The 20,515-nt window shown below is 35.3% G+C and overlaps 3 protein-coding genes across 5 annotated transcripts in view; 1 reads left to right on the top strand and 2 right to left on the bottom strand.

Moving 5' to 3' along the window:
- Nucleotides 1-6,469: 6,469 nt before the first annotated feature.
- Nucleotides 6,470-7,887, bottom strand: mRpS23 (mitochondrial ribosomal protein S23). Its single transcript, XM_071590000.1, has 3 exons — nucleotides 7,674-7,887; nucleotides 7,170-7,331; nucleotides 6,470-7,056 (listed from the first exon to the last, which is right to left on the bottom strand). Exons 1-3 carry the CDS (start codon nucleotides 7,715-7,717, stop codon nucleotides 6,717-6,719), a joined length of 546 nt encoding a protein of 181 aa, XP_071446101.1. The 5' UTR covers nucleotides 7,718-7,887; the 3' UTR covers nucleotides 6,470-6,716.
- A 39-nt stretch (nucleotides 7,888-7,926) lies between these two features.
- nero (deoxyhypusine hydroxylase nero) lies at nucleotides 7,927-10,600 on the top strand. Its single transcript, XM_071590130.1, has 4 exons — nucleotides 7,927-8,269; nucleotides 8,346-8,675; nucleotides 9,021-9,142; nucleotides 10,165-10,600. The coding sequence occupies exons 1-4, from the start codon at nucleotides 7,996-7,998 to the stop codon at nucleotides 10,345-10,347; spliced, it is 909 nt and encodes a 302-aa protein (XP_071446231.1). The 5' UTR covers nucleotides 7,927-7,995; the 3' UTR covers nucleotides 10,348-10,600.
- A 4,512-nt stretch (nucleotides 10,601-15,112) lies between these two features.
- The window catches only part of LOC139692313 (serine/threonine-protein kinase 17A-like), a 354,906-nt gene continuing 349,503 nt past the window's right edge, over nucleotides 15,113-20,515 (bottom strand). For all 3 annotated transcript variants that reach the window (XM_071590423.1, XM_071590424.1, XM_071590425.1), the window contains 2 exons: nucleotides 19,687-19,866; nucleotides 15,113-17,181 (listed from right to left, as the gene is read on the bottom strand). In XM_071590423.1, the coding sequence (XP_071446524.1) occupies nucleotides 16,899-17,181; nucleotides 19,687-19,866 (463 nt within the window). In that variant the 3' untranslated portion in view covers nucleotides 15,113-16,898. The remainder of the gene's footprint in view (nucleotides 17,182-19,686; nucleotides 19,867-20,515) is intronic.

The following is a 20,515-nucleotide window of genomic DNA, read 5'->3' as shown; positions in this document are numbered from 1 at the left end:
CTGCCGAGATGAAATCCAAGTGAATTGTCCTTCTGCTGCAATTAAGGCATAAAACATATTATTCTAAAAATGAATGTGTATTGGATACATATCAGATTTACGGCACAACTACAGGAGAATGACAATTGACTCGGGAGGAAGACCTGTATTATGGATGAGATGATTACAAAGATAGATGAGAGAAGGAAATGGAGGAATGTAAACACCAAATTAGGCAGAAGGAAGTACAAAGTTAAAGGTACAAAAGAGTTAAATAATAAATTGAGACAGGTAACAAATAGGCTAAAAGAAGTGTGGTGGAAGATGCAGTGCAAGGATATGGAAAGTTTGCAAAGGAAGGGTGAAATTGGTGCGTAATACAAGAAGGCTAAAACACTATCAGGGAGTAAGAAGGGAAGATCTTACTTAACAGTTTGAGATAAGTCAGGTAAGATAATAGTTGACACTCAAAAGATCCGAGAGAGATACTTGTATAAGGAATATAAAGGAGAACAGTGTGGTAAAGAACTTAGGTCAGCAAGGATAGACATAGAAACAGGATGTAGACAAAGATGGCTTAGGTCCACGGATACTTGACGATGAGAGAGAAATGGCATCAAGGGAGATGAAATCAAATAAGGTCATGGGGGTAGACAACATTCCTGTGGAACTACTAAAAGGTTTCGGAAAATGTGGGAGGAAGAGTCTAAATGAACTGATCCTTAGCATCTATGAAAAACGAATCTGGCTCGAAGACTGTAGGATCAGTGTTAGCTCTTATGCTGACAAAGGTAAAGGCTACATCATGCGAGGACTACAAAACAAAAGTTTGATTTCCCATGCAGCTTAAGTGGTTCTCAGGATCGTCGACAAAAGGATAAAGAGCAGGGCAAATGATTTCTTAGGGGATGATTAGTTTGGCTTTAGGAAATGAAGAGACACACATGACGCCATTGTAGTAATGACATCACTAATTGAGGAATATATAACACAAGCCAGATGTAGCTGCCTGCTGCGAAGATTTCGAAGGGCTTTTGATAGAGTATATTGGAAAAAAGTTATGAGTAAATACATTGTAGCAAATGTGAATAGATTGGATGGACAGGAGGCTAATCCGCAACCTCTACACATCACAGACTGCTCAGGTGCAAGAGGGGAGGGAGAGTCCAGATGGGTGGTCTTAAGAAGAGGTGTTGGGCAGGGTTGTCTGTCATCACCAATGCTGTTCAACATACATTTGGAGGAAATGATTAAAGAGGCATAGGAAGAACTGGAGATAGAAATGAAAGTCGGAGGGGGATCCGTGAAACCAGTTAGTTTTGCTCATGACCAAGCTCCAGTGTATCAGTTAGCCAAGGGGTTGAAAGCATTGCCGAGTGAATTGGAAATTCAGTTCAGATAAATATGGGTTGAGAATCAATATAAATAAAAAGAAAGATATGTGTTTACCAGAAAGAGAAAGACTAAGCTTTACTTTAAAATAGAAGGGCAAAAACTAGACAAGGTGGAACAGTATACATATCTCCGAAGTGTTTTGGAACAAAACGGTCAAAGTAGTAGGGATATAAGGAGAAGAATTGCGCTAAGCAAAGAGGCTTTCACAAGGAGGAGGGAGTTGATGACAGGAACGTTGAGTAAGAATGTTAAGAAAAGATTTGTGAAAACTTTGATATGGAACATAGCTATGTATGGTGCAGAGGCTTGGTCATTGAAGCAAGAGGATAGACATATAGATTGGAGGCTTATTAAATGTGGGTGTGGAGAAGGATGGAGTTGAAATGGACCGAAAGGAAAACAAATGAGGAAGTACTAAGTATGGTGGGTGAAGATAGGGGATTGCTAGGAGAAATCATGAAGAGGCAGAAAAAATAGATGAAAAGCATATTGATCGCCAGAGGAAAGTTGAAAACTGTGATAGAAGGGAGAATGTTGGGCAAAAAACGAAAGGGAAGGTATTGGATAGGGATGCAGGATGGGATGAGGGGAGGAAGTAAAGAGAGATGAAGAGGAGCCTGTTATAGTAGGATGTTCGGTTGTGTTCCGTCAGAAACTACTAAATATTTATTTAGTAGTTGTGTCCATTCAAAACCTACCCTAACCGGTAGATTACCTAATTATTCAATAATAATGGATATTTAACTCCAGGCATAAAGTGAAATAGTAATCTTAAATTATCAAAAGCGAAAAGGAAAATGGGAAAAAAGTGGCAATTTTGAAAGGCCTTATTATGTATTTCATATTTTTTAAATATACCCTGAATTAATTTCCGTAGTCCAAATATTAATTCCTTGTTCATTACTTTTTCATGGTTACCTGTACAAGAACTATCAGATATCAGTATATTTATTATCATTAGGTATCCTACGAGTTAAGTAAGGTTTAGATGGACACAGTCTACATAATGATATATTCCATTGCCTCTCCTAACAAAACACAATCTAACATCCAACACTACAGTAAGCCCCTCTTCAATTCCACACACTTCCTCGCTCCCTCCATTATATCCAACATGCCTATCCTATTTCTACTGCTTCCTTGCATGTCCAACCTTCTCCCCTTTATCACAATCTTCAACATACCATTGCCAATCAAAATGCTTTGCATCCATCTTTTATGCCTCCTTTGGATTTCTCCCAACAATCCTCTCTCCTCCTCCACCATGCATAGAACTTACTAGCTTGTTTCCCTTTCTGTCCATTTCACATTTTCCAACCTTTCCCAGACCCACAATTCAAAATCCTCCAATATTCACAAAACATGCTCAATGAATAAGTTTCTGTGTCATACAAAACCACGCTCCTTTTCCAAGTTTTGACAAGCCATTACTTAATATCCTTACTCAACATCCCTCCCATCAGTTCCATCCTCGTGAAAGCTGCTTTACTTAATGCAATCCTTCTTTTTATATCCCTTCTACCTTAACCATTTTGATCCAAAACAAGTTAGAGCCTGGGAGTATGGTAATGTATAGTGTCTGGGTTCAACAAAGACCTGCCCTTCATGTCATGGCCATCTATTATATGATGCAATTGTATTGGTGTTAAACATAGGTATAATGCCAAGTGCGTGGAATGGTGGAATACTGTTGAAAGTTTAATTGGCAACTTTGAGAGTAAGTTTCCCAAAAAAAGACCCATGTATTTAAATTGAAAATAGAAGTCCATCAAGTCTTTAAAATTTGAAACAGACAATTGATAGATGCATGATGGTGGTTTTCGATGTGATCATGCAGAACAAATAGAATATTTACAGTAAGTTCTCATACATCCCCTATTAACAAACATGGCATTATTCTGTGTTGATGGAGATGACAAACAGCACATATGCAGCTGCATGGGGCACCATAACTTCCTCCAAACCAAAGGAAACAAAGCCCCACAGGGCCCACTATCACCCCCTAAAACAAAATTGATAAGTAATGCTATATAAAGTACATTCGCTCACAATACTAATACTCAGATATGAACGTTCTCAGAAGTATTTGCACTTATTTCAATACACCATCTTTCAGTTGATCACGGAAATCACAAGGGTAGATGAGAAAATCCTCAGGTTCACTAATGGGCCTCTTAAGGAGGATAATCCATACATGGTAGCATCCTCTACATAAATATTTATGAGAAGGATTTGAACACTTGCTTCATATCATTATCACCTCATATAAGATCTTACTCCTCAAAATTTGTATTATACATATAGGCACAATAGTGGGTGAGTAAGCATTCAAAAGTCCTCCAAAATCTAGACTGCATTAACGATAATCTAGAGACTGCATAATTGGGCTCACATGGAATTGGTACCATGATGGTATATTTACTGAGAGTATAGCCTACCAGGGTGTCCTTAACCCCATCTCTAATTTCAACTCAACATGGTATTTCAAGGTCCACCCTTTAAAAGTGTAAGTACTTGCATTTGCTTCATGAGCCAATGCTGTTAGTTCCTCGATTCCCTTCTCTGCTCCACGAAATGTTATTTACATATGTTATTTAACTACTGATTTGTAATTTTTTGATTTCAAACTCACCTTGGCACAACCTATCCAAAAAGTTACCCCTAAAGTCCTGTGTTTAGTAAGTCTCTTATACATATTCACTAAAATCAGAAATCCCTTAGCTCTTAAGTCAATTTTCTCCAACTGCATTCATCATATACTAAATTACTGTCCTCCCATTTGTCGGTAGTAGTATTTAGGGGAGGCGACTGACAGCTCAGGTCATTTGGGGTTTATTAGGGATGGACAGGAAAGGATGAAGGGTGGAGAGAAACCTGGCATCCACATTAGCCTACTCTGAACGAAAGGCGCCAAGGGGTCCGTAGTTAAATGTCCAATCCGACAGACTACGGAGGCAGGAAAAGTGGATGAAGGGGGTGTTCACCGGCAGTCGGATGCTGAAGACTGTGATAGAGGGGAGATGTTGGGCAAACGAGGAAAGGGAAGGAACAGGATAGGGATGTCGGATGGGATGAAGGAAGGAAGAAGGTACTCGGAGATGAAGAGGGACCTGATGGAGAGTAGGATGTTGTGTTTGCTAGGAGTCACAAAATATTTATTTAGGAGCTTTGCCCATTCAAAAAAACCTACCTTAACCAGTAGATTACCTAATAATAATAGGAGAATGGAATTACCATATTTTCCCATCGATAACGTGCACATTATCTATACAAAAATGTTAAGATGATGGAAAAAATGACGATGTGCATTATGTAATTAAATTGAAAATATTCAAACATTTACATACCTACATACACAATAATTTAAAGAAGAGTCTTGCAAAAATGTATTACTCTGGAAGCAAGCCTTTCTAATTGCATTCCATTTTATACATATAGTATGCACATGTATAAACAGTTGCGCAGCAGCATTACACCTTCAAGATAACTATGAAGCCTCGGCACGTGGTGTCAATACAAATTCATTATAACAACAAAATTCTGGGAGCACATTATACATAGGGTGCACATTATCGATGGGAAAATATGGTAATAATATCTAAAACCAGATTAAAATACCAACAAATACCAAGGCACATGAGGATATTGTACAGAGGTTAAGGAGATACTAGACAGATAACGAGGTAGTCAGCATTAAGGTAGTTCACCATTAAGAATTTTCACAATTACATAGGATTCGCACAATTTTTGTATCAAAATCCTGTGGTTAAAAATGTGAATCGAAATTCTAGGGAGACTAAGGGAAGGAGGTTGAATATGTTTACACTGTGAAAGCTTCTATCAGAAAAAAGGAATTAACAATAGGAACTAGATGCTTAAGTTCTAATTTAGGAGAAAGGGATAGAGAGTGAAGGAAATGTGGGAAGATTTTAAAGGCTGATAAGAGCAATAAATGTTGCAGAGTAAACAATAGAAATGGTATGCACAAAATAACTGATGACATGTAGTGCAAAGTAAGTAAAATTGATTAGAAAAACTTATGAGATCAGTAAGAATGTGGACTTTAGCTTGGGAAAAGAATATATCAAGAATTAAATACCCCAATAGAGCAAAAATGTTGGGCAGAAATGTAGTGCAAAGATAAATTGGAATGAGAAACAGAAAAGAGGTATCCCAAAACAGTCTCCATCATCCTGCTTGCATGCAAAGTCTCCTCCATTTGGTGTGGATTCTCAATATAATATATGATTGCATAATATATTAAAAATAGAAAAATGATAGCAACTATAAGGGATAAGAACCATACTAATTTTGATAAACTGTATTCAGGTAAGGAGCAACAAGTTAATACAAAAACTTCATGATAAATATATTAGAAGAGTATTCTTAGATAGCTTGATTAATATCAATCATCAATAAAAGATTAGCTGAGAGGGGAAATGAATACTCACTCCAATATGCAAAATGATAATGCATGAGATATTAATAATTAGTACATAGTTATACTGGCTTCAAAATAATGAATTATTTTTTGATGAAAATAATTTTTAAATTAAAATACTTTAATGCAATCATAGATAATATTAATCTAACTCCAAAGAAGGCTTTTGAAAAATTCCATTTCAGAAACTTGATTCTGTACCTTATTCTGTATTTTAAAATATTTATTTTTTGCTCTCTGCACGGTTTATGTACTTGTGCCTTGGAATAGATGAACAGGATGAATTGGGTAAAACATGTATGGTTATGGAACCAAATAAGAAGGTTTCAAGAGGAAAACATGGGGAAATCAAGATATCCAAATAAAGAGGAATGTTATGAAGAACTGTCATGGCAAATGATGGCTTTCAAATTCTTCATTGAAATACTTACGATGATGGGCAGCTCAACTAAAAATTTTCAAGGCGGAATTTACGTGAATCACTCTTCTGGCATGAAATTTTTTACTTTATTTGGAGGGTTTTCCACAGCATCTTTCAGAATTACTAAATGTGAAATACGTGATAATATGAGTACAATGAATGTTTAATGTAAATTTCTGGTGAACTGATCTCGATTTCCTAAGTTTACCCACGAATCACCCATAAACTCTTCATTTGGATTTAAAATATGTTAATATGATGTGTTTAATCAAAACAATTCAAAAGACAAAAAAACAGGTGCAAATATTCTTTTCGCAGAACATAATGACTAATCACTTTTAGTATAACATTAGCAGCTTAAAAAGATGATAATATTTTTGTACTTTAATCACAACTCTTCCAAAGGTTTTCAAGTTATAAACTAAATAACTAAATCTAACAAGAAGTAACTATGCACTAGTCATACATACACTATGACCATCATTCTTTGAATATGTCCTTTAAATTTATATCAGTAATAGATTGACTTCCTTCATCTTGTTTTCCTCTGGCATTCCTAAAGCTGGATACAATAGTCTCTTTTTGTAAGCTTCCCAAATCCTTTTCAATCACATTAATGTCATCTCCTACCACATTTGCCACACCTCGGACATTTCTCAGTCCGATCATCTCTATAGCCTTATCGAATATTTCTTCTTCATCGTAACTCCCTTTTACCTTCAGCAAATTGTAAGTCTTGATAAACTGCTGGCATTTAGTTTCAGTTTTAGGGTCAGCTAAGTTTTCTCTGTTACGCCCACCGTAGAGTCTATGGAATTTCCTGGAAAGGTCAAAAAGTAAAATCTTAAAGCAAAAGTTTTATATTAGTACGAAATTCAATAACACTAAGATATAGTAAAAATGGGCTGAAACAATATCAGAAAATGTACTTACGCTCTCACTTCATCCTCCGGGTAGAAGATTTTCCTCACTGGAACATTCTTGGCTGGTCGATCGAACCTTGGCTCCTCAATCGGTGGAAACCGTTTGTAAAGATCAAACCAAAGTGGCTTATCATCCTCTTTCAGGGCCCCAGATCTAATCAATCCATTAACCCTGAAAATAGCCAAAAATTTAATGCCCAATAATCAATTGTCCTGGAAAACGCTGTTACCTAGGCTAAAACGCAAAATCACTGCAAAAGGTAAGAAGCATAAGAATTACAGTAAGCAAACAAAGAACAAATACTGATTACAATTTTTAAAGATCCTTTAGGTCACATATACATGACAAAGAACTGTAACAAGAATACGTATGGACACAAACCATAATTTCTTTTGGAGTTCATCCTGCAATTTTCCAAACATTTCCAACAACAACAGATTACAACGGTGTTCCCAACAAGAAAAATTACTAAAAATGTCACGATAAACTGAAGAAGAAAACTAATACACTAACCTGGTAAATATAGTTCCGATTTTTTCCAATCTACTCCAAGCCATACTTGCTAAAATGCGGAATTCCCGCTATAGACAACACACTAGTTCCACTCGATTACTTCACAGTCTTACTAATGTCACTATCCTTTATTTTGAGGCATAATGTACACGATTAAAACGAAAATGTGCACTTCAAAATTAATTACTTTTGCGACAGGCCATGCCGCAAATTACTTGTTTGGCAAGTGAATAACGAATTGCGTCAAGCGGTGCCAATTCCCGTGTGTAAAGAAGGGCGAGTGAATTGAGTGTAGGTATTTGTGAGTTTTTAGGCTTTAAAAATGGTGCCAGAAGATAAAATTAAAGCAATTGGAAGTGTGCTTAATAATCCTTCGAGGCCGCTGAAGGAAAGGTTCCGTGCCCTTTTCACCTTAAAAAATTTGGGAGGTTCCGTAGCAATCACTTGCATCGAAAAATGTTTTTCTGATGATTCAGCGTTGCTAAAGCATGAGCTAGCATATTGTTTGGGACAAATGCAAAATGAGGATGCAATTCCAATACTGGAGTCTGTCCTTCGAAATAAAGACCAAGAACCTATGGTGCGGCATGAAGCTGGTAAATACATAAGTTAACCTTGGGTAACTTCATTTTATTTGAATTGTCTTTGTATTTATGCATGCAATTTTTGCAGGAGAAGCGCTTGGCGCTATCGGAGGTCAGAATGTGATTCTCATACTTGAAGAATTCGTTAAGGATAAATCTCCAGAAGTTGCTGAAACCTGTCAGTTGGCAATAGATAGAATAAAGTGGAAAGAGATTAATGACAGCAATTGCGTCAGTGGCACATTATCACAAAACCCCTTTGACTCTGTTGATCCAGCTCCTCCGGCTTCGGAAAAGGACATATCATATTTAGAGTCTGTTTTATTGGATGACAATAAATCTCTTTTTGAGCGTTACAGAGCTCTGTTTGCTCTAAGAAATCTGAGGTCCTCCGAAAGTGCTCTCAGCATCGCTAAAGGTATTTCTCAGGAGTATAACTATGATCTTTAATTAATACTTGGAACGCTGAACAACTATTGATCGATATTTCAGATTTTGTTGAATGATGAAATTGATCCTAAGTTATTTGTTTAATATATGCTTACTGAGTGTAATATGTGTTGATGTCCCTGGAAACTTTAAAGGGATCTTCTTTCTCATTTTCAAGATAAATACCCTAAATATGGTTGGAGTAGTAAGTTTACTTTCTGCCTAATGGCACTAATTTGTCGTATCTTATTCACAGGAGAAGCTCATTTTTGTGAATATCTAGTTTAGTATCGGAACATTTTAATGATTTAATTTTGAATTTTCTCCCTTTAAGGTTTGAAGGGTGGAAGTGCTTTGTTCAGACATGAAGTTGCCTTTGTTTTGGGACAACTGCAAGATCCTCAGACTATCGACTGCCTGAAGGAAAACCTTGCTGATCTTACTGAAAATGAAATGGTCAGTGTTTTCTGAGGCTTTCGCTGCATTTCCTCACCTGTTACTGTGTTACCCACACCGGTTTTCTTGCTTGATAGTCATAGATTTGGACTACATTATTCATAAATTACTAAAATTAAAACATAATGCCTAGCATTTATTCAATAGTTCAAGATTACACGGATTTTTATTTTGGGCGTATAAACTATGCCTTCTTAATATTTAAAAAAATTCAAAGGTGGGGTAAGTTCCATGTAGGACAGGGCAGAAGCCTTGAAGATTGTGGTGATATTTGGAAAGGATCTTAGATTTGAATGAATTATTATTTCTTATTATTAGTGGTGTGCTGAGCAAGGGTAGGTTTTTGATGGGCCCAGGCACTGCAGTCATTTCATTTGAATGAAAAGAATGGCTTAAGGCAGGAAGACATGAAGGTCCACCATGAGTAAACTTGCCATGCTGTAGAACAACCACTGATGATGATGAGACATTGCACACTGCTGTGCTCCTAATCCCCAAGTAACGAGAAAAAATATCCCTAATCTCTGTGCTACATATTGCAATAACTTGAATCTTTAGCTCTGGATATTTCCCATCCCACAAACTTCTGTACAAAATACATGGTCGTTCCCTTCTATTTCCATGGTTTATAAAAAGAGGACATAGCATTATTTATTTTTAAAAAAACTTAGGCATTTATTTAATGAAATTAGAACTTTGTTGCAAATTTTGTTTGAACTAATGAAACTATACCAGTGAAGAACACATTCCTTATTACATTCCATTTGCCCCAAGAAATTCCTTTTCACCTAAAAGTTAACTATTGCTTTAAGAAGTGAAATAATGTGCTGCACCTTAAGCTGCCTCATGATAGTATCCTAGTGAGAATGAGAAAAATAATGCAAAATCCTGGGAAGTAAAGTATGTACTGAGCCTGGATGTGGTTAGTTTTTGGAGAAATAACACCGTATGGATGAAAATCTCCATTGTAAAAATGTTCCCTTTTGACTACTAATGTTCAATTTTCTTGATTTGCTTTACAGGTGCGGCATGAGTGTGCTGAAGCTCTTGGATCAATTGCGACTGAGAGTTGTGTTGAGGCCCTAAAACTTTACCTTGCGGACAGTAAAAGAGTTGTGAGAGAAAGTTGTGAAGTGGCTCTAGACATAAGCGACTATGCCAAAAGTCCTGAATTTCAGTATGCTGATACATTGATGCTGGTCTAAATAATTTTGAATATACCAATAAATGATTTTCACTGTGGTAAACCATTGACATTTTTCTTATTGTATTCAATTATTCTATTTATTGTTGCATAATTTGGCAGAGATTACAGGATGATTGATACGATTTTAGTGAAAGTGATTGTTTTAACTTGTGGGTATTTAGAGCAACAGGTTAGGTTGGGAAAAGGTACAGAAAAGAACTGAAGTAGTGTCTAGTGAACTCCTTCTTTTTCTTACCTCAAATTTCAATCATTTACAAATTTAAATTAACTGCAGTATGTGTTACAAGATTAACTTTTAATGGATTCATCCACTAATGCACATTACAATGCAACAATTTCAAGGTGTAAAAATCATTTGCCTATATCCCAGTAAAGGCAAATGATTTACACGTCATAAATGTTGCATTGTCAATATTTTAGTCATTGAACCTCAGAGGTTGAGGAAATGTAGTAGTTCTGGGCACAAAAAATACCTAAAGGAACATCTTAGAAACCTCAGTTTAGTTCAGAAAATGGGGATTTTGGAGAAAATGAACCAAACATTTTTCTAATTTTTCTTCGTTCCTACAATCAAAATTGCTTGTAAGTCTATGATTCTTTATAAACTAGGCTAAAGTAAAGAGTCTGTTAAAAATGTGAGGCATATGAAATTTTATAGGAAAATTTTGTATGAATACTTCTAATGTGGTCAAGGTCACAAAGATGATTTTGATCCTCGTTTGCAGCACTACTGGGCGAATATAACCATTTAATCTCCCTAGGATTGAAATGTTGAAAAGTCATAAACAGTACACCAGTAAGGATAATGTTTTAAACAATTTATTCCAAAACAGCTTTACTGACCTCCTGTGTTGACCAAGTAGAAGTCAACTAAGCTAAAATTTTTTTCAAAATCTTTCATATTCTCATTTTTTCTTCAAATCACTGATTTCAGTTCATTTGGTCTGAGGCCTTCATATAAATGAACAAGTTGCACTTTGAATAGTCTCCAGTGAATGCAAAGTTTCTGTTGAATTTTTCATTGTCCAGTCTGCTCCCAAACTCTCCAGTTAGATTCATGCATTCCTTTTAAGTTCCCTCCGAAAGTTAGATGGTAGGAATCAGGGAATGGCCAACCAAAGGGATGTTTGGTATATTCTCTATTATAACTGATCAGAACTCTGCAAGTTTTGTACAGTTCACATGCACCTGCTAATTGTGCATTTGCAGGTGACATAGAGTGGAGACATGAAATGAAAAGTTAAAATAGGCAGGTTATATTTTGATTGCAGATGTTAGTACGAGGCCATAATTTTTAATTCGACTTCAACACTAGTAACTACCTGTGTTACCTAATTGATCAATTTGTATCAATATTATTCCACCTTCAGCTACCTGACAATACCAATCTATCTCTGGGTCTCCAGAGTCCCAAACCATCCAAGTTTCTCTATAAGCTATCTTAATTCACTTTCACAATAAATAATTTAGCCATGCCGAAGAAGTAAAATTATGTGTCCAGAACAAGTACTAAGTGTCATAACTCACTTACAGATCAAATTTTTTTTCTGTGCTGGTTAAGTTTGTTCAGAGGGTACCAATTAATCTACCCATGGTAATAGAATTGAGATTTTTGGAATTTTTTTACCTGATTAGTTAGTAGCAAACTATGTATCGTTGAGCAGCATGTGTACAGACTTTTTGACTCTTTTGGAATGAAATAATCAGTATTCAAAGAAAATGAGGTATTTAATTGGAAAAATGCTCGTATACTTGAGTATAGGTTTCCAAAATGTGAAAAAGTTGGAACCCAATATTCAAGCCATAACAAATTGAAGAGAAAGAGGATTTTGTTTCATCTTGTGCTTATCACAACTCTGGTTAATGAATATGTATTTGGACAAGCTTTAATGCTGCATTAAATCAGTAAAATCATTCAATTCTAGCTACTAAAGAACTAGCTTTCCATTGCTATTCAACAAGAACAGGCAGAAAGGACCTTATTTGAAAAACTTGGCAAAAAGATGAAACTTTTAATTCTGGTTATGTCTCTGGAGATACAGATTATAGTCATCACAATCATTCTTTTACTAATTTATCAATCAAACCTTGTTTTATATTTCATAGCCACAGAAGTGTGTCCTGTTAACATAGTATCAATGTGTTTTTATACTGCTGTGTTCTACAATGATTCTTTTGTCAAATGCATAATTGTTTAATACATTTTCTTCAGTTCCAGAGACTTCTAATAACCCTTTTCTTGGAAATATTCATAAACATAATTCAAAAAGTTGCCCAGAGGACCTAAGTGGGAGACATAACTCTTAGCAGTCTTTCCATCTCTTATCTTGTACCTAACAATTACTTTGATGAGTTTACCTTGAAAGCCAACTCTTACAATTTTCATACTTTCATAACTGTAGCATGCACACCTAGAGCCTCTTACTATTCCCTACTTCTTGTAATTATTTACTGAATGAAGAATTTTCAGTTAAGAGTACTTGGTCTTCATGTATTGATGAAATACCCTCTTATTCTCATAGAAGCATCCAAGGTAGAAGAGACTCCTTACTCTCAATCTCACCCCAAAATAAAGATGATTATCAATCTAACCATATAATTACAAAACCAATAGTCAACTTAATGTCATAAGATATCTTCCCCACTAGCTTGAAATTTTCCCTTGCCACTCCTATCCCTATAGAGGGTGCAGTCAAAATCTCTGATATTTACCATCCTCTATGTAGTTTGTGTTCTCAAAAATTTTGAGGCCAGTGTACTGCATGATCAAAATTTCTGGAACATAATCAGTTGTTTCAACAAACTCAACATGGCCTTAGAACAAATTGAGTAGCTTCAGGCATGATGTGGTGGAAGTCGAACATAATGAATAACTGGTCGCAGCACTTTTCCACTTGATATTTTCAATCAAGTGGAATCGTGCTACAATCATTTATTCATTATGGCCTTAGAAAATCTAGATTCACCACTACTACACTCTTCCAACTTATCAATGAGCTGAATTCGTGTTTCAATGAAAAATAGCATTTACTGGGCATAGTCCATTGGCTTACAAAAGCTTTTGGCAGCAGTGGTCACAATATATTGTTGTGCAAAGTCTGGGTGTTGAAGATGAACTCCTCAATGGAAGAAAACAGATATGTGCATAGTTAAATACATTCATCAAACTATCGCACCTGTTATTATCTTGGTAAACTCTACGCGCTGGAAATCAAATGTGATGTCCTAGGCCCTCTGCTTTTATTTCAAGAATGATGTCATTCCTGTCTAATATCTGAAAATCAGCTTGTTCCTCAGTTGGATCAGAGGACATGAAAACTTTGTGTGCATCATTTCCATTAAAATTACTAAAACTACATATCTGCTCCATATTTCAAATGAAATAGAGAACTTACTACTCTTTCACAGAATTTATTTGGCAAAATGCTTCACAGTGATACAGCATCATCTGATGCCGTATTGTAGTGAATTCGAACTGAATAATTTTCCGTGGAAAAGTAAGTTCTCTCTTTCATTACATCTTCCCACCATGGCTCATTTTACTTGAATAACACTTAAGATAATAGAGATGTACACCTCAAAAACTTTCATTCCCGCCTGACCAAAATGACCCATTTTTTACATACAGTCATGTTTACAACCATATTCTTTTGAAACTGAAAGCTTTTGGTTGAAGGGAAATTGAAAATAGAATTGAATGAAGATTTACCTTCTGGAGAGTATTTTCCAGCACTTCTGCATACCTAAACTGTTAATTTTATGTATAAGCGTGAATGTGTTTTATTTTTTGATGCTCTCCAATGTCTATATAACCTGATGGAATAAAGAATGTACAGTTATTACATGATATTCTGAAAGCAGGATAGATAAACTTGATGTTCGGAGTAAGTGAGCCATAGTGAAAAAGAAAAATACTTTGCTCTTCCATACACATTTTAACTATGCACAGCCTAGGTTTCGAGTTACAAACTCATCATCAGGTGACCTATTGATGAATTTGTATGCCAAAACCTTGGCCATGCATATTAAAAATGAGTATGTAAGAACAAAGTATTTTTCATTTTTGGCAGGAAAGATTATTACATCAGATTTAATATTTTTTGCCTTTTGGAAACTTTTTTCTAAGTCTCACATAAATGAGCTTAAAGGATGCAGAATACATGAAACAATAATTGGAATTTGCTGTTGCCCTATTTTTCTCAGGCTAAACAAAAGATAGCTAACTTTAGCTCTAGTTCTAGGGAATGCTTCTCTTGGTAATTTCTTGCATCCATATACCCCCAAGGGAAATTTAAAAGGGTTTCCACCATTCCTTCCACAGAGTCTATGACGACTTTTTTTTACAACATTCTGTTGTAAAACAAGTTATAATAGGCTTTTCACAGAAGGCATTAGATTTATAAACCTAAAATGAACCATACTAGAGCATTCACAAGGTTGGCATTAAATTAAATTGAATTAAGGGCTAAGTAAAACATTTCAATGAAAGAAACTATGCAAACAAACCTACATTTCATTTCAAACTTTGGATGAAACAAACTTCAGGGTATATACTGTGCCTCTTTAAGGACAAGATTCTAGAAAGCATGTAGTTGAGAAAAACAGCAAGTGAAAAAGTGATGGGAACATGCTGCTCCTCATTTAAATGTAAATATTCATCCCAGAAAACATCCAGCCAGTTTGACCCTAAAGAAACTGATATTATCATAGCTTGCAGGAATTTTGCTTCAATTATGAAACCTGAAAAGAATCAAATTGGACATTTGGAAATTTTATTGCTTTACTTAAGGTTTTTGAACAATGAAGAGAAAAATAAAAGTTTACAATTTAACATCAGAAATAGAACTAATTCCAATGCAATAAATTGAATTAGTATTTTTTTTGACCAGTTGCACTGTGGAGCTTGGAAAGTTTTTTTTTAACTTAAAGCAGCAGACGTGAAGAAATTTTATAAGACAGACACATCCTTCCTTACACACATAATATAGTATTTCAGTTTACAAAACAGCCTTGAAAAATGGACTCGTTTGGACACGATTTTGAGGCATTTAACAATATTCACCAGCTTTCACAACACAAGAGTACCACTGACTTTTGATTTACAAAAATATTTTAGTCATAAAATGTTACCTTCATATTCTTTACATAATAGATTATTTGGATACAATCACTTTATCCATTACAAAAAGTTTATGATTAAATTAAAAGAAATAATAAAAATTCATGTCCATTGCATCCAGATTGATTAGCCAAAGAATGCAAGTTTTAACACGGAAGAGGCATTTTTTCCTGACAAATGTTGCAATAATTGAGTCATTATTCAGTTTTAATGAATGTTGGGTCTCCATAAATTTAATCTTTTTGTTTTAGCTCCCCCTTTACTCTCAATGAAAAACAATTCTGTAGAGTGCTATTTGTGATTAGTGAAGAGAATAAAATTTATAAAGTTTTATTTGACATGAATTTTCTCCCCCATTGATCACACTTTTCTAGTATCAACCCCCTACCTCCTTTTTTCCTCATATGATGTGAAACAATTATGAATGATGCCTCATTTTTTTCAGTTTCAAAATGATAATTCAATTACCTGAAAGATTACTACAAATGTTGCTTTAAGTTGTACCCCATTAATCCCCAAGTTTGGTAACATGCTTAAGCCAGCCACTTTAAATTTTAAAGATCTATGTAAAAAAATTGGGAATTACAGTAGCCAGACCAAGAATTGGTAAACTTGGTGAAGCACATGCTAAAATCTTATTTACAATCTACACATAAGGCAATACTCAAAACACATATACAATAATGTAATTCATACCATATACAGGGAAGTCTTTGGACTGGTACATTTTTTACAAAAAGGCACAAATTTCACATATTTATGTACAAAAAGCATCCATTTCCATAATTTAAAGAAGATAAGCAAAAAATATCTACATGTAATACATATATACACTCTTTTTGCAGCAGGTATTTTCCTATCATCACTGGATATTTAAACTTCAACAAGCTTTTTCAGAGACCAAATAATAAAATCCTTCAAAATAGCTGCAAAGGTATCTAGAAGGAAGATGTAAACCATAAAATGTTTATTCGACAAATCGGTTCAGAGCATCACTTGGGCTAATGATGAATAAAGCGCCAGTGTGTCATTACATCCCTGGATGAATTGACAAACATTGCCAGGGAGTTAACATGAAGTGGGTATTTTTGGTTTATCAAAGTTGAAAGGATGAACACAAGTGGAACATATATAAGAATCTCAATCAACACCACATCTGCTTTTCAAGAAACAGTGCATTGCATTGACTAACTCCTTTTCTCCTTAAAGGAACATGAAGCAAACCTTTTAAAGGTTTGTGGTGCACAAAAGTGAGGGCCACTAAAAACATCACCATACTGCTAGCCCATCAGCACCTCCCTTGGCATTTTCAGTGGCCATGCCAACAAAAGCATCCACAGGTTGGTGCACAATCATCAGGAACAGACAGGTAAGAGCCTACACTTCTAGGGAAGTTTGCGTTGAACGCCACATGCTTTGAAAGCCACTCATCAGCACCGGATCCCACGATCACACATCACCTCCATTGGAGACTTGAGAGGGGATGACAGTCCTTCGGAGTAGCTTTCATGCCCACCACACTTGCAGTGATTTTCTGTGCACTTAGCAGGGCATGTGGGATCTTTAAACAAGGGTGAGACATCGGAAGTGGGAGAACTGGGTCTGGGGGCATGAGAGACCAGGACTGCAAAGAGTGCTGATGGGGAAGTGGGCATCGGGAGTTCTGGTCTCAGCCATGGGTGCTCCAGGCACTGTCTTGCGGTGAGGCGATCCCTGTTGGGAGAAAAACATAACACTCATAACACAACCCAGTGTTCTTGCTGGATGGTCACCTGTTATTCAAAGTATCTCCTTATTGAACTCTCACTAATTTTCAACAAACCAGCCTTTTGTTTTCTTTTCAGATATAGTAGATATGTCTGAGATTTATTTTTCATTATTTTGACCCAGGGCCAGTCAATGTCACTATGGCTACACAAATCAATAAGCATAATATATCGGCAAATTCATTAATTCAAAAAAATGAATAGAATATATATTATGAATGCCTAGAATAATAGATGGTCAATAGTTGACATTTAAATACTTCTTCTACCTATATATGCATAAACCTGCAACATACCACAGACATCATGACAGGAAGCAGTAGATCTGCACTCAACCAGAGGGATAGACATTTCATTTGAATAGGCAGGATTATTCAATGTTTTCAGACTTAACTTAGTGGAAATCCATTATCACCGAAGTAAAAAAACAATGTATCTTTCCAGCAATTTTTATTAGGTACGACTAGTTTTGACACCCAACCGTGAACCTTCCTAGCCACTTCCACTCCCCCGTCCTACCAACACTCTCCTCGAACCTCACCCTACCTCACTCGCCCTTGCCCACTTCCCCTTCCCTATCCACCACCCTCATTAACTTCAACCAACCCAGCCACCTCTTTCCCCCTCTTCACCTCTACTCATGAGGATGTACATAACCGACCTGTATGAAAGACTTTCTACCTAAGGATGACACTGATGCATCAAAACTGGTTGTGCCTTATAAAAATTAGTGGAAAGATGCATAGTGTTTTTTTACTTCAGTGATGCAGCATTCATCTACGTGTAGCAATGATAATATATTTTAAACAGGTTTGATAATTTTGATTAAAGTTTTCAACTGTTGCAATCAGGCATACAGCAAGAGAGGATGGATTCCTTAGCTATATTATTTTCTTCTAAAGTCTATTGATCTTTCTCATTCTATTATTAAATATGAATGCAGTATTTTGCTGATAGACTTATTTCCTCATGTCTGCATTAGACTCATATGATTTGCAATGGTCAAGTAAGTCTTTCTATCAATATTCAATGCATTAAATGGCTTCCACCCTAATTTTTCTAAGATTCATCTATTGCTTTATTTTTATTAACATTAACTTTTTTAATAATGTTTTTCATGGTATTTTAATTCAAAAATCATATCATTCAATGCAGCTGCACAATATTTTGAAAATTTTCCACAAATTACAATTTCTCTTGGAATGATTAACATTTCACTATGTCTAATAGGTTTATGACAATTGCTCTAAGACTTTGATTTTGGATATAAATATAGTGCTAAGATTCCTTTTCTAGATAGGCAATAAGGCAATATTTTTCAGATTAACCAGGGAATATGTTTTTGAAACTCAGTAAATCACAATTATTAATATCAATCACAGGATTTTTACCCTATGCATGCATTATTCTCACTAGAAATAATCAACGAGTAATAAGGGGTTTCCAAAAAAGTGCATTAAAAAAACACCCATATGACTTTTTAAACACAGTTGGGGCTGTAACTTAAACTTGAACAGAATTATCACTTAAAAAAATTAATAATGGAATTGAATGCCAAAATCTTAAAGACATTGCAATGCAGTATTTCACCCCGAGATGTTTTCTACTTATGCCTAAATATTCAGCAATATTGAAAGAATATTTCTCAAGCCATAACATTTAACAGCAGTTAACTCATGTTATTGAGAACTTGATTCATGCAAAAATCCTGTTAAGGCTAGCAGAGAAATAAAACCTCTGAGAAATGTAAATATAATGAAATATTAATGTGAAACCTTGGGTAAAATTAATGTAGGCACACAATACAAAGGGTTTCTGGTCCATTTAAAACCATGCCAATAATGGTTTCCCATAGCAAAAAGCTTAAGTTAAACAAGTGCTTGAACAGATACTATCAAAACCTACACTCCATTAAGGTATTCAAGGGATAAGATCTATAACATCATACAATGAACAAAACAATTCAAAGAACTCAATATGCATATCATGAATAATATATAATTATTAAAATATAAATCAAATAAAAAATGTATAATGCAACAAATTTCAAGTGTAAAAATCATTAGCCTTCTTTAGCCAGTTGGATGCCACAATAGCTTAACTGGTTAAAGCACTCAACAGGACTTCAAGCAATACAGGTTCAAATTCGGGTCAAGGTGAATGATTTTTACACTCTGAAATTGCTGAATTGAAAAGCATATTAGCGGATAACTCCATTAAAAGTTACTGTTGTGGCATCTCCCACAGTTTCTAGGAATTTCAAAAATTCTATATTTTTTGAGGAAACCTTTAGGGATAACTTGACAAATTAAGAGTAACAGAGATGAGGACACATGAAAGGAAAGCAAGATGCTGTAGGAATGATTAAATACAGAGTGTTTCAGTAATTTCTATAAAAATCAATTATGAATAAAATAAATATAAGCATAATTATTTGCGTTTAGAACCTCACCTGGGCTTAGCAACAATGGTTGCCCTCATGAAATCTAGAGCTGTCTCTGAAATACCACCAAAAAGCTCCTCAGGAAATGAGAGGTTGCACCTAGATATATTGCAAAATGTCTCCTGCTTGCAGTCAGAACCAAATGGTGAACACCCACTGAGCAGCACATATGCTAGGACTCCAATTGACCTGGAAGTAATACAAAATCATCACTAAACCAAATTTTCCACTTTAGTTTACATTAACCTCTTGTTTCTCTCATCACTAATTTCTTTTTGCAATCTGAAGTGGTTGAAAAAGATGTCACCACACTACTAATAAGATTTTGAGTGATACTCGCCTCTTCAAATACTGACAGGTAAATGGAAATTAATACTTTTTTACTACAGATTTTCCAAGCACAAATTACGATACTTACGATAAATTGCTACTAGAGTTCAATTATGACTTGTCATTTCACAATGACTACCTAAAAATAATGCAGTGATGATTAAATGAGAAAATTTCAAGACCATAATCAGCACATAGGTCACTTTATTTGAATTCTAGAATCTCTGTGTGAATAGAAAAGTCATTCATTTTTAAAGAGCACTACCAAACATATCCGGCAAACTCAAAATTTGGCTTTATAGGAGACAACAGGACTCACCTCATCCATTAGAAACCTGGCATATTATGAAATTCATTTATTAGAGGAAGAGGGGCCCATTTATTTCCACATGTCATTTGTGACTTTTAAGGAATTTCTTGAACCATTAAACAATGCTAAATGGGCTTTTCTAATTGGCGCTTATGTACTGCTTGAATGTTAATGTGATACCTACTGATCAGAAGCTTT

Source organism: Hetaerina americana, unplaced genomic scaffold, assembly GCF_022747635.1.
Source record: "Hetaerina americana unplaced genomic scaffold, ioHetAmer1.1.p SCAF_4, whole genome shotgun sequence".
Classification (NCBI taxonomy): Eukaryota; Metazoa; Arthropoda; class Insecta; order Odonata; family Calopterygidae; genus Hetaerina; species Hetaerina americana.
The sequence above is the reverse complement of the archived record's forward strand: the minus strand, read 5'-3'. Positions and strand labels throughout refer to the sequence as shown.